The following is a 14,954-nucleotide window of genomic DNA, read 5'->3' on the forward strand; positions in this document are numbered from 1 at the left end:
GCATTGCTATGGTGCCTTATCTGGATGACATCCTAGTCCAGGTGCCATTGCTCAGTCTTGCAGAGGATCATTTGAGGGCTCTTCTTCTTTTGCTCCAATCTCACGGTTGGAAGATCAACTCAGGAAAGAGTTCCCTGTTTCCTAGCAATAGGGTGGAGTTCCTGGGCACGATAATAGACTCTATGTCCATGAAAATATTTCTCACAGACCATCGACGCAGGAAGATTGCGTCCTCCTGCCTTGCCCTTCAGTCCTCCTCAAGCCCCTCAATGGCTCAGTGTATGGAGGTGATCGGGCTAATGGTTTCAAGCATAGACGTCATCCCATTCACCAGGTTCCATCTCAGACCTCTTCAATTGTGCATGTTGAGACAGTGGAACGGCAATCATTCAGATCTATCACAGCAGATATTCATGAATGCTCGGACTCGGAACTCCCTCTCTTGGTGGATCCGCCCGGAGCAACTGTCCATGGGGACATCCTTCTTGAGACCGTCCTGGGAGATTGTGACCACTGATGCCAGTCTGACAGGATGGGGAGCTGTTTGGGGTGCCAGGACGGCACAAGGAAAATGATCCCGGGAGGAGTTTCTCCTTCCGATAAATATTCTGGAACTCTGAGCAATCTACAATGCTCTAAAGGCATGGCCTCCTCTAGGGTTGTTCAGCTTCATCAGATTCCAGACCAACAACATTACCTCATTGGCTTACATCAACCATCAGGAGGGTACGAGGAGCTCCCTAGCAATGAGGGAGGTGTTTCGTATCTTAAAGTGGGCGGAGTACCACAGCTGCTCGCTCTCAGCGATTCACATTCCAGGTGTGGACAACTGGGAAGCGGACTTTCTCAGCAGGCAATCCTTCCATCCGGGGGAATGGTCTCTTCACCCCGAGGTGTTTGCAGAGATTTGTCTCAGATGGGGAACGCTGGAGATAGATCTCATGATGTCCAGACTCAATTGCAAGCTACCCTGATACGCGGCAAAGTTCAGGGATCCCCAGGAGAGCTGATAGATGCCTTAGCGGTACCTTGGGGGTTCAGCCTAGCTTACATTTTTCACTGTTACCACTTCTAACTCATGTAGTGGCACGCATCAAACAGGAGCGGGCTTCAGCCATTCTGATTGCTCCATTGTGGCCGCGGAGGGCGTGGTTTGTAAATCAGGTGGGGATGTCATCCTCTCCGCTGTGGAGGTTACCCTGCAAGAATCTGCTGGAACAGGGCCCTTTTCAACATCGGAATCTAGATTCTCTGAAGCTAGAGATGGAACGCCTAGTTTTGGCCAAGAAAGGCTTTTGTGAAAGTGTGATTGATACTCTAGTTCAGGCAAGGAAGCCAGACACTCGTCGCATCTACCATAAGGTTTTGAGGGCTTGCTTGTCCTGGTGTGAGGTTTTGAGGGCTTGCTTGTCCTGGTGTGAGAAGCATGAATATCCTTGGCACAAGGTGAAGGTATCCAGGATTCTATCCTTTCTCCAAGACGGTTTGGAGAAGGGTCTTGCTGCCAGTTCCTTAAAGGGACAGATTTCAGCATTATCCGTCATGTTGCATAGGAGGCTCACTGAGCTCCCTGACATTCAATCTTTTGTTCAGGCTCTGTCTAGAATCAGGCCTGTCTTTAGAAGGTTCCGTTTGAGCCTATGCATTCCGTTGACATTAAGATTCTATCCTGAAAGGTTCTCTTCCTGTTGGCTATTGCATCGGCACGCAGAGTATCTGAACTGGTTGCCTTGCAATGTGAGCATCCTTTTCAGATTTTTTATGCGGATAAGGCTGTGCTTCACACTGGTATGGGATTCCTTCCCAAAGTGGTGTCTAACCGTAACATCGATCAGGAAATAGTTGTTCCTTCTTTGTGTCCTAACCCTTCTTCTTCTAAGGAGAGGTTACTTCATAACCTGGATGTGATTCGTGCCTTAAAGTTCTATCTGCAAAGGATTTCAGACAGACTAGATCTCTTTTTGTGGTGTATTCAGGGAAACGCAGAGGGGCAGAGGGTCTCCTCTACTTCTTTGTCCTTTTGGTTGAGGAGCTTGATTCGCTTGGCCTATGAGACAGCGGGACATAAGCCTCCTCAGAGGATCAAGGCTCATTAAACTAGAGCTGTGGCTTCGTCTTGGGCCTTCAAGAATGATGCCTCTATTGAGCAAATTTGTAAGGTGGCTACCTGGTCCTCCTTACACACTTTTACAAAGTTTTACAAGTTTGACGTTTTTGCTTCTGCAGAAGCTGTTTTTGAGAGAAAGATTTTGCAGGCTTTGGTGCCCTGAGATTAGGGTCCGCCTTTCATTCAGTGTCCTCTAGAGCTTGGGTATATATTCCCAACAGTAATCAATGAAGCAATGGACTCTCCTCCCTTTTTAGAGGGAAAACATAAATTATACTTACCTGATAATTTCATTTCCATCGAGGGGAGGAGAGTCCATGGCTCCCGTCCATAGCTCCGATGGGCGGACCTAAATTTAATTCATCTTATGGCACCATTTGTACCCTGATATTTCTCCTACTGTTCCTTGTTCCCTCTGCAGAATGACTGGGGGATGAGGGGAGTGGGGGAGGTATTTAAGCCTTTGGCTAGGGTGTCTTTTCCTCCTCCTGGTGGCCAGGTTCTTAATTCCCAACAGTAATGAATGAAGCCGTGGACTCTCCTCCCCTCGATGGAAATGAAATTATCAGGTAAGCATAATTTATGTTTTTTGTATATATCTTTATCGCTGTAGTACTTTATTGTTCTGTTATCATATTGGTTGGTCCACACCACTTCTTCATAACCAGTCTTAAATCTAAGAGTGTCAACTTGACATTGACATAGGGAAAATTCCCTGTGTTTTAGTATGCATCTCTCCAAAACCTGAACTTTTACTGAATGAAACGATTGTTATTGAGATTATATGTTGGATCTTTGTTACACATTTCATTTAAACAAGATTTTCATCCTTTCTTGTTTTTTTTTCCTGAAAGATTCTTATTGAATTAGAAACTGCACTATTAGATGATCAACCACATTGGTACAAGCTTCAGACGCATGACGTCTCTTCATTGCCACTACCGCACCCATCTCCGTTTATGCAAAGGAGGCAGTTACATGGGGAGAGTCCAACAAGAAGGTTACAAAGTAGGTTTTTATTTTGTTGTCATTTTTATATTTTTGGATATCTTAAAGGGACACTGTACCCAAATTTTTTCTTTCATGATTCAGATAGAACATACTCATCAGATAGAACATAAGCATCTTTGTAATTTACTCCTATTGTCAAATTGTCAATTATTCTCTTGGTATCTTTATTTGCAAAGCAAGAATTTAAGTTTAGATGCCAGCCCATTTTTGGTGAACAACCTGGGTTGTCCTTGCTGATTGGACAGCACCAATAAACAAGTGCTTTCCATGGTCCTGAACCACAAATTGGTTGGCTCTTTAGCTTAGATGTCTTCTTTTTCAAATAAAGAAAGCAAGAGAACGAAGAAAAATTGATAATAGGAGTAAATTAGAAAGTTGCTTAAAATTACTTGCTCTATATGAATCACAAAAGAAAAAATTTGGGATCAGTGTCCCTTTAAGCATTCTTATACATTCTGTAAGTTTGCAGATATTTAGTTGACATTTTTATAATGTTGTGTATTTTGGGCATTTTCTTATGTCCTATAAATTTGTTACATTACAAAACGAGTTCAATGGCTAATAGACTAAATCAGCTATCCCGTAGGCTTTTAGCATAATGCGTAATCTAATAAAGCCTTTAGAACCTAAAAATTAAGAGGCATTAATTCATGAGTAGAGGAACACATTTATAGCAGACATTTAAAATTTTCAAATTATGCCAGACTTTTTTGATATGTATTGAACCTCTTAAATATTATCTGAAAAATTTGCAATTAACAATCATTTTTAAAAATGTGAAGATGTTAGTAAATCTGGACATACTGTACACAAGGAGAATCCGCACTGAATTAAACAAACTAATATGATTTATTTGACACTTGTGCTAGCATCAGAACACAATGGTTTATCATATAAAAACTGATAATATAAAATATAGAATATATAAAGTGTATTATGTACAGTTTTTTCTGAGTTTGATATTGAATATGTTTGCATGACATTGTTCTACATCTATATGTGTTATTCTTATGATTTCACTTTATACTGTCAAATTAATTTAATTTGTACAAAATCAGTATGACAATTCAGTACAAACAACCTATTAAAGGGACATGAGAGACAAATATTTCCTTTGATGGTTCAGAAAGAGCATACAATTTGAACCCCTTCGCTACTGGGAATTTCAGAGAAAAGCTTGCCAAAAATACCGGTGATTTTTTAGCATTTTTGCTATCACTACTTAAAAAGAAATAGAGCCTTTTTTTTTTTTTATTTCCCTATCAAAACTATATATATATATATTTTTTTTTTAATAAGACAACCCAAGGTATTGATCTAGGCAAATTGTGATATATACTTACTGCTTGGGCAATCATGACACAAATGATTGTTAAAGCTTCTCTGGGATCCCACTTTGTTCAGAAATAGCAGACATGCATTTTTAGAAGGTCATTAATTGTGGCTGCGCACCACAGTTCTGAAATTTCCCGGCAGTGAAGGCATTAATTAGCTTATAAGGGAAATACTATTTTAACATAGTTATTACCCTCCTATTTGACACCTCCAACCTCCATAAAACCCTCCCAAACATCTCTCTTACTCCCCCTCCCACATGCATCCCTACCATTTTAGGTGCTGGCAGACAGTATGCAGTATGCAGTTCTGGGCTTCCACAGTCCTGATCCCTCCCAAACATCTCTCTAACCCTCCCACTTCCTACTAGTGGTAGCCATCTTTGGTACAGGCACCTGTGTGCTAGTACCTAATGTGTGCTTTTTTTCTATGATTTTTTTCTTTTATTCCTTTTTTATTGTAGTGTAGTGGTCCCCACTTCACCCCTCCCGAGATCATTATGTAGGGCGTCCCCAACCCCCCATATCACCCCTTTTTTGTAGTGCAGTGTCCTATCCCTCCCTCTCCATTCAAAACAATGTTTCGGTAGGTGGGGTCCCTCCCACTCCCCCCCCTCTGCCACTGGACCACCCACCCGCCTCCACCTTCCCTCACACACCTTCCGTTGGAACCAGCAGATGATCTTTACGGACGGTGACACACACAGTGTCACTGACGATCAGTCATCTGCCAATATATGGAACTGGATCACCGATATTGCTCCATTACCGTTTGAAAAGAGATAATATCTGCAGCTCAGAAACAGCAGCTGTCAGCGGTCACTTTACATCCGAGGTTGCTATTGCTTCCTGCAGCTGCGACATATATATATATATATATATATATATATATATATACATTGTGCGGTACGTTGGGCTTCATACCACATGACATCTTTATAATGTCATATTTGATTGTGCGGTTAAACAACTTTCTAATATTCTTCTATTATATTTACTTTATTCTCTTGATATCTTTTCTTCAAGGAGCAGCAATGCTCTACTTGAACCTCGCTAAACACATCTGGTGAGCCAATGAAAAGAGGCATAGATGTGCAGCCACCAATCAGCAGCAGTAGGGGATTGCTGCTCCTGAGCCTTCTGCAAAGAATACCAAGAGAATGAATAAAACAAGATAACAGAAGTAAATTGGAAAGTTGTTTCAAATTGCATGTTGTATCTGAATCATGAAAGTTTAATTTTTAATTTACTATCCCTTTAATATAAATACTCACTGCAATTAAAGTATTTTTGTATAAGAAAAAAATCAATTTGACAGTGTATATGTAAATTTTCTACCAAACAATCAAAGCATAGGATACTTTGATTGGTATTTTTATTGGCTGAAATTCTAGTGATACATTTGCATGCATGAAACATGTCACAATGATTATATATATAAATGCATTATATGATTTAATTAAGGCTCATTTCATTGATTTCTTTGACAAATGTATGAGTTAAACATGTCACAGTTTCAACAATCTGTTATATTTACTGAACTATATTCACTAAGGAGAAAACTGTAACTTGGCAAAAGAAACCTCTAAAAATCTTATTTTATGTAAGTTATATTTCTAGCTGTGTAGATATATTTTAACATTGTGGGGTGTGATTTACCCAGAATAATGCAGGGATTGAATAGATTACTGTTGCTATAAAGAAAACACTTAGTGAAAATAGATTATTTATTTAATTTCCATTTTCAAAAAAATCTATGAAGCAGGGATGTTTAAATAAAATCCCATTAAATCCCATTTGCTGTGTGTGAAAACTTCAAACTGTTCTTTTTTTTGGCTTCATTTTCTTTGGCATTCCAATCCATTAGAAGTTTTAATTACTTAAGCCACTTGTTATGTATGCAATAAATCTGGGACATCTAGATTCCTTCTTTAAGATTATGTAGGCACAAATGAAGAAATAGGCTTTTCTTTCCTAAGACATGCCAAAACGTCATCAATTACTGTTGGGAATATCACTCCTGGCCAGCAGGAGGAGGCAAAGAGCTCCACAGCAAGTTGTTAAGTATCACTTCCCTTCCCACAAACCCCAGTCATTCTCTTTGCCTTCGTCAATGGAGGAGGTGAAGTTTTGGTGTCTGAATCAAATTGAATATTGTTCGCTACAAGCAAGATTTTTGGGTCTAGTAATACTCTACGTTAGTCTCTTCAGTTGGGGCAGTGGTGGCTTTAAAGCAGTTAGGAACTTGTGAGGTGAGCCTCACTGCGTTTTCCTAACATGTTGCTGCCCTTGTATAAAAAGCCAGAGTAGGTTTACTCTGTTTTACTCTGTTCTATCCTTTTTTCCACAGGTCTCTGTAAGTAGTGGGGTCCTTTCATACCGTGTGAGCTGTCCTCCTGCTGGACAGCTAGATGTGCAGCTAAGTGCCTTTTGTCTTCTGGGGCTAGGAGGCTGGGTCTGAAGGGGTTAAGGACTCTCTGCACTTAATATGGGACACATTTTCTGGCAGTGTGCTGGCACTACATGGCATGTGATTTTGGAGACTTAGGAGTTTATCTCCTTCAAGGCAAGGAAGGAGTTATCTCTCTATTGGGGGCTCAGATTTAAATTTAATCCTCACTTTATTTTTAAAACAAGAACTCTGTTTATTTAAACATTAGGGGTTAACCCTACGCTAATTCTCTTGTTAGGAGAATGACTATTAGGAGAGCGCGCTCTTTCACTTTCAGCGCCTTTCCTATGGAGCGAGTATGGTGTGCCATTCCTCCGCTTTTTGAAAGTAAGCGGAGCGGTGTCATTTTTATTCTTTTTCTTGTCCTGCAATAAAAGTTCTTAGTCAAGCATTACTAATTTTTTTCATCAGGATGAAGCGCTATGTAACAGAAACTGTGCTTCATCCTCATGCCGTTCTTTTCATGGCCTTGCCTCTTTCTCCTCCGAGAAGCGGCGTCATTTTAGGCTCTTGTTGAGTCAGTGTCTGTAACTCCACCTCGTTCTCCGGCTGAGAACGGAGCGGCGTTCTTGTTATGCCTGTCACTGGGTCTTCAGCAGAGCAGCCTTTAACGAGAGGCCACCCTGATAGAGAGAATCAACATTAAATACAGATATTCTTTAGTGTGTATGTGCATACATTATTAAAAATTCTAGTGAGTAGCAGGGCGAATATTTATAAATCCTCAAGTTAGGTTTTATAAATGAAGGTTCTATCCACTGTAGTTTAGTGGTAAGCAAATCCAGTCTAGGATGTACTGTTCCTAGAAATTAATGATTATGACTCTTAAGGACCAAATAAACATTTTTGTCCCTCATATTTAGAATGTATCCTTTCATAATAAAGATATTCTTTTTATTTAGCCTTTTGTCTATGCACTTCAGTGCTGCTTGAATAGCATTGTGGCTAAGTAAGCAGTTTAGTAACTGAGAGCACGGTGCCTTGAGTAGAAGGGAGCATTCTACTATGGGTCAAAAAACTTTGATCCCTATGGAGGATAGCTGCTTCTTTACGGATCCATGGATAAGAAGCTGGAGGTTTATTTAATCATCTAAAGCGATGCATTGTCTAATTAGACTTGCTGTGCTAGCCGCGGGGTGTTGTGGCTGAAATCTTGGTCAGCTGAGAAGCCTACCTGTGGCTTAGTGGTACAGCCTAGGCTTTATAACTCTGCAGATACAGGTTCAATATCCAATTTAACCAAGCCATGTGACAACCGTGGCCATATTTGGAATATAGTTTATGTTTCTTCCAAGTACAATCTTCTGGCGTTTCCTTACAAGTGTGAGACCTTGTTTGGACCTGGTCCGGCAGATTTAACCTCTGACTTTATGGGTGGAAAAAGGTCTTTTCTACCACACGTCAAGAGGAATAGACTAATGGAAAGTCTTCCTTTCCCTCTTACTGCAGGGACAGTCCTTTTTCTTTGAAATCCCAACCAGTCTTGGTCCAGGGGGTAGCAATCTAAGATTTCCTTCCAGGGGCAGGTTTCTTCTTTCTAGAGTATCTGCAGTCCAGGTAAGATGAGAGGCATTCTTGAACTGGGTTCAGGACCTTTCTCTCTGGTAATGATAGTTCCAGTTCCAGAAAGGGAACAGGGTCTAGGTATTTATCTCAAGTTTTTCAGAATACAGTCCTTCAAAGTAGTATCCATTCTCCTTTTGGTTCAAGGGGGTCTGTCCATGACGAATATGGACCTGAAGGATGTGTATCTTCTTGTTTCCATTATCTGGGACCTTCTCAAGTTCTGAGATTCGCCATCCTAGAAAGAGTCTTTCAGGTCTTGGGGAATCATTATTATTATTATTATTATTATTATATGGTTCAGGGGTCATCCTTCCTTCAAACAAACTCTTTTCAAGAGATCTTGTTTTTTTCTTTCTTTTACCTTTCTCTAAAGTCTACTGTTTGGCCAACAGTAAGCTCTAGTGGTCTGGTAGATAGCTTAGCCATCTTGTAACCAGAGGGTTGGGAGTTTGAATGCAGCTGATTTTCCCTTCACTTTTCAGTGGCTCAAGGTATGGAGGTAATTGGTCTGATGGTTCCATGGACGTCATCCCTTTATTTGAGTCCATTTGAGAGCTCTGCGGTCATGCATGCTCAGTCAATTGAGTGGTGACCACTCGGATCTCTCTCAGAGGATAGATCTAGTTCAGCTTTAAGATACTCTTTCCATGGTGGTTTTCTCAGGAGTATCTGTCTCAAGGTGCATACTTCCGGAAACTTTCCTGGGTGATTGTGACCACGGACGCCAGCCTGCTGGGCTGAGGAGCAGTCTGGAACTCATTAAAGGCGCATGGACTTTGATTCAAGAGGAGTCTGCTCTCCCCATCAACATCTTGGAGTTGAGAGCAATTTTTAATGCTCTGAGGGCTTGTCTTCAGTTGTCCTTAGTCCGGTTTATCAGTCTATTGCCACACTGCCCTGAATGCACCTGATCCCATCTAATAGCGGAAGTTAAGCAGGGCCAGGCCTGGTCACTACCTGGATGGGAGACTGCCTGGTAACACCTGGTGCGGAAGGTGTTTTTAAAGTTTCCAGTCAGACAATATCACCTCAGTGGCTTACATTAACCACCGGGAAGGAACTTGGGGTTCCTTAGCCATGAAGGAGGTGGCTTGGTTTGTTCAGTGGGCGGAAGCTCACAATTGCTTTCTTTCTGCCATCCACATTCTAGGAGTGGTCAACTGGGAAGTGGACTTCCTGAGCAGACAGACTTTTCATCCCGGGGAGTGGGCTCTCCATCCGGAGGTGTTCTCCAGGTTAATCCTCAAATGGGGAGTGCTGGAGTTAGATCTGATGGTGTCTCGGCAGAATGCCAAGCTTCAAATGTATGGTTTCAAGGTCAAAAGATCCGTAGGCCTCCTTGATAGTTGTTCTGGCGGTTCCTTGGGATTTTAGTCTAGCATACCTGTTTCCACCGTTTGCTCTCCTTCAATGAGTCGTTGCTCGTATCAAACAGGTGAGAGCATCAGTAATTCTAATAGGTCCTGCATGAACTTGCAGGACTGAGTCGTTGCTCGTATCAAACAGGTGAGAGCATCAGTAATTCTAATAGGTCCTGCATGAACTTGCAGGACCTGGTATGCAGACCTAGTGAAGATGTCATCTCTTCCACCTTGAAGGTTACCTCTGAGGAAGGACTTTCTAACACAGGGTCCATTTCTTTATACAAAACTCATTTATCTGAAGCTGATTGCTTGGAGATTGAATGCTTAGTCCTATCTAAACGTGGTTTTTCGGAGTTGGTCATTGAGACCTTGATTCAGACTCGTACGCAATTTTTCTACAAAAATTTACCATAAGGTATGGCATATATACCTTTATTGGTGTGAATCCAAGGGCTACTCTTGGAGTAAGGTCAGGATTCTGAGAGTTCGGAACTCTAGGCTTTGCAGTGTGATTCGCTTTATCTTATATTTCATGCTGATAAGGCATGCTGATAAGGCAGTTCTTCATACTAAGTTGGTTTCAGACAGAAATATTAATCAGGAAATTGTTGTTTCTTCTTTATGTCCTAATCCTTTTTCTCATAAGGAACGTTTGTTGCACAACTCAGACGTTGTGCGTTGTCTGACATTCTTCCTACAGGCGACTAAGGATTTTCGCCTGTCCTCTGCACTTTTTGTTTCTTTCTCAGGAAAGCGTAACGGTCAGAAAGCTACTACTACTTCTCTTTCTCTTTGGTTGAGAAGTATAATTCGTTTGGTTTATGAGACTGCTGGTCGGCAGCCTCCTGAGAGAATTACAGCTCATTACACAAGGGCTGTCTCCTCTTTTTGAGCCTTTAAAAATGAATCTTCAGTGGAACAAATTTGCAAGGCTGCAACTTGGTCTTCTCTGCATACTTTTTCCAAATTTTGCAAATGTGATACTTTTGTCTCAGCCAAGGCTCCTTTGGGAGAAAGGTTCTTCAAGCTGTGGTGCCTTCTGTTTAGGTCTGTCTGTCTTGTTCTCCCTCCATAGTCATCTGTGTCCTCTAGCTTGGGTATTGGTTCCGAACAGTAATTGATGACATTGTGAACTCGCCATATCATAGGAAAGAAAACAAAATGTATGCTTACCTGAAAAATTTATTTATTTCTGGATATGGTGAGTCCATGATCCCTCCCTTTTTTTTAAGACAGTTATTTTTTATTAAACCTGAGGCAACTCTACACCTTTGTGTTATTTCTTTTTTTTCCATTCCCTTCGGTCGAATGACTGGGGTTTGTGGGAAGGGAAGTGATACTTGCTCTTTGCCTCCTCCTGCTGGCCAGGAGTCATATTCCCAACAGTAATCGATGACTCTGTGGACTCACCATATCCGGAAATAAATAAATGTATCAGGTAAGCATACATTTTGTTTTCTCTGCCTATTTGCATGACTTTTAGTGGTTTTCACAGGCCTATACAGGAACAAAATGTAAGAAACTATTGCAGTAGACAACCATGGAGACTAATTAATTCAGTACTGATTGTGAAGATTATTATTATGAATTTTTATTATATAATTAATATCACTTTCCTGCCATATTTTCATGAACATTTAACAAATCTAAACATTTAGGGCTAGATTAAGAGTGGTGCGTTAACTGTAGTGCGCAATCAATATGGGGTATTTGTCAGCTTTTTGCACGTCAGAAATATTGAGTGTATTACAAATTGAAAGTAAACTTGTTCACTTGAGTGTAATCAGATTTAATGCGTGTCGGGTTAGTCTGAGTTCAGAGCTCACGTAAAAGGTTGGGGAAGAAAAAAAAAAAGGTTAGGGAAGACAAAAAATTGCATAAAACACAACATAAATACATGTAAAAGTACAGTTAAACTCATATAAACACTGTTAAAAATGTGTTAAAACATTATTCAAAAAGTTATAAAGGCTCAAAGATAGATGGTATAAGGTGTTAGAAAAAAAGGGCTGTGTATATATATATATATATATATACCGTATGTTCCGGCGTATAAGACGACTTTTTAACTCATGAAAATCTTCTCAAAAGTCAAGGGTCGTCTTATACGCCGAATGTCGTCTTATAAGCCTTATTATTACAGAGTACAGACAATGTTATCCTAAACTGAGCTCCACTGAAACAGAGGCGGGCACTGGGCGGGTGCAGAGGTTGCCAAGGAGATGTGTTGTATGTAATGGCGGGCAGTGAGAGCTCGTTTGTTACATAAGTTTTGGAAAGCAACGCCACACTGTTTGGTTGGGAGCTAGTAGGTAAGGAATGAATAACCGTGGCGTGGGGTTATTACTGTGTTAAGACTCATTGGCAGTGGCAGGAGGGCAGCGAGACAGCCAAAGCTAAATCACATGTTCATAGCTTAATAGCGGAGTTATCATTTTCCAGTAGTTCGAGCTGCAGGCTGCTGATTGTCACACAAGCATGGAGTACAAGTAGTATCCCAGTAGTTCACATGCTGACTGACTTCTATGCCGCTCAGCATGTGAACTACTGGGATACTACTTGTACTCCATGCTTGTGTGACAATCAGCAGCCTGCAGCTCGAACTACTGGAAAACGATAACTCTGCTATTGGGCCGTGAACATGTGCTGCAGTTAAAAGGGGCTCTTACTCTTGCATGAGTGCGCTGCAGTTAAAAGGAGCGCGCAGTTGTGGAAGCAGAAATGTTTAGCGCAGGGCTTACAAACCTGGGCAAAAAGGGTGCCTTAAATTGGGTCTGATCCTAACAGTTGTTTGGAGCCCACAACCTGCCCATTGACCCCCCAAATTATCCCTGCTAACCGCCACAAACACCGCCACAAACAACCCCCCACACACACAAACACATGCAACAAAAAAGTTATCTGCACACTGGGTGAATTTTGAGGTGAAAACCTACCGTATATCCCATACCCCATACTTGCCCCAAACTAATGATTTTATTTGGTGTGCTTGCTGCATTCATTGAGGGGGTAAGGGGGTAGTCTTATACGGCGAGTATAGCACAAACCCTATATGTTTAACAGGAAAAGTAGGGGGACGTCTTATACGCTCAGTCGTCTTATACGCCGGAAAATACGGTATATATATTATAGATGTGTGTACAGATGTATTTATATGTGTAAAAATGCAAAGTGAGCATGAGTGAAGGGGTAATGATAATAAAAAATAAGAAAGCAGTTCGGCCAAGACACAAAATGGGCTTTTAATAGAGTAAGGCTGTCAAATTAGATAAACTAACTTTAAACCTATGCAAAAAGTGTTTTCTGGTGGATTGGAATATGACTTAAGAAGTATTTGAACGATTTCTGCATTGCAATATAATCAGAAACCTTTAGACAACTATGTAAAAATATTATAATTATGGATTAGAAAAAAAAAAGAAAGAAATGAATATCACTACATATGTCCTAAGATGGCTATAAGAAAAAGTAAAGTGTACAGTTTTATATTCATTGATTGTAATATCATTTATACAATCATAATTGACAATTGTGCATGCAACTAATAATGACATTATTTTCTGTTTTAAACATCCCTGCTACATGTATATGTTCATAATGCTTGCCCATGACATCGGTTCATATCAATATTTGTTTTCCAGATAAAGGCTCATATTCATATAATTCAGGTAAATCTCCAGCATGCGAGAACTCCATAATGCATGTCTACATATGCACAGTTTGGTATGACAGTGCTACTTGTGTACTAGTTGTACCGGGTATTGTGCATATGTTGTACGCCTCACCTTCTCTAGTTTACCTTCCTTGCTTTCAAAATTAACCCTTTGTTTTCTCCATAAACTTATATCTGGACTTATACTCCCAAATACATGGAAATGGGTACCTCTCAACTTCCTTTCTCTCCTTCCTTCCTTTCTTTCTTCCTTCCTTCTTTCTTTCTTTCTTTCTTTCTTTCTTTCTTTCTCTTTATTCTGCTGTTAATTTATATACTGTGCACACAAATGAATTAAACATCACTACTGATTTAAGGGGATTTGAAACAAAGGATACCAAGTGAAGGAAGCAACATTGACAATAGAATTACACTTGAAAGTTGTTTAAAATTGTATGCTCCATCTGAATCATGAAAAAAAAAATTGGACTTTGTGTCCCTTTAAGGAATCTTTCCTGATTGCTGTGAAGTCACAGGTATTTCCTTAATAGGGGCCAAGATGCATAAATATGTCTGCGTTGTGTTTTTTGTTTAGCTGTAGGTACTGCTATTTATCTCCTAGACCTTTTACACATTTCTGTAAAGTATTCTGTGTTCGGCATATGCACCAATGTTGGCTGAGGCAGAAGTGCCAGTAAGTGCACACAGAACATTTGTTGCACATTGTTCTACATCTATCTTGGCTAACACTAAGTGGTCAATTTATCATATGCCGGGCGGACATAATTCGCTGTAGTGAATCATGTCCGCCCGACATTGCTAAATACCAACAGCGTATTATGAAATGTTTGTGCAATGCCGCCCCTGCACATTTGCGGCCAATCAGCCGCTAGCATGGAGTGTCAATCATCCAGATCGTATCTGATCGGGATAATTGCAGTCCGCCAACTAAAAGGTGGCGGATAAGTTAAGGAGCAGTGGTCTTACGACTGCTGCTTCTTTACTTAAGTTTCCGGCGAGCTGGAAACTTCGGGCAGAGAAAGCTGCATCCGCTGCTTATTTAATCCACCCCTAAAACTGAAGTAGGTTCACACATAACATTCATTGTAGTTTAGAGCTTTAAAATTTTGGGAACGTTGATTTAAGGGATTGTGAAGTGAATAAAGTTTTGTTTTTGTTATTTAATGAACAGATACAACTTTAATTAGGTAATTTTACAGCTATCTGAAATATATTAATCTATTTAGTATCTATTTAGTGGAGGAAATTCAAAATTGTAAACACTGGGTTTCTTTTAGCTTAGATATCAAATATACTTTAAAAATGTAGCAGGTGTTCAGGTGAATCTTGGGTTGGAAAAATTAACCCCTATTAAATTTTCAGTGAACCCAGTACATCCACTAACTGAACATTGGATATTATGCTATCCGGGTGTCTACTGTTACATTTAGCACTAGAATACTTAAGG

The 14,954-nt window shown here is 40.4% G+C and overlaps 1 protein-coding gene across 4 annotated transcripts in view; it reads left to right on the forward strand.

Annotated features, from left to right (window-relative positions):
• RIMS2 (regulating synaptic membrane exocytosis 2) overlaps nt 1-14,954 on the forward strand; it is a 1,281,054-nt gene that overhangs the window by 840,586 nt on the left and 425,514 nt on the right. For 3 of the 4 annotated variants that reach the window (XM_053715269.1, XM_053715270.1, XM_053715271.1), the window contains one exon: nt 2,962-3,115. In XM_053715269.1, the coding sequence (XP_053571244.1) occupies nt 2,962-3,115 (154 nt within the window). Of the gene's footprint in view, nt 1-2,961; nt 3,116-13,475; nt 13,503-14,954 lie in introns of all 4 variants that reach the window. The other variant, XM_053715268.1, reaches the window with a different exon arrangement.

The sequence above is a fragment of the Bombina bombina genome, chromosome 5 (assembly GCF_027579735.1).
Source record: "Bombina bombina isolate aBomBom1 chromosome 5, aBomBom1.pri, whole genome shotgun sequence".
In the NCBI taxonomy this organism is placed as follows: domain Eukaryota; kingdom Metazoa; phylum Chordata; class Amphibia; order Anura; family Bombinatoridae; genus Bombina; species Bombina bombina.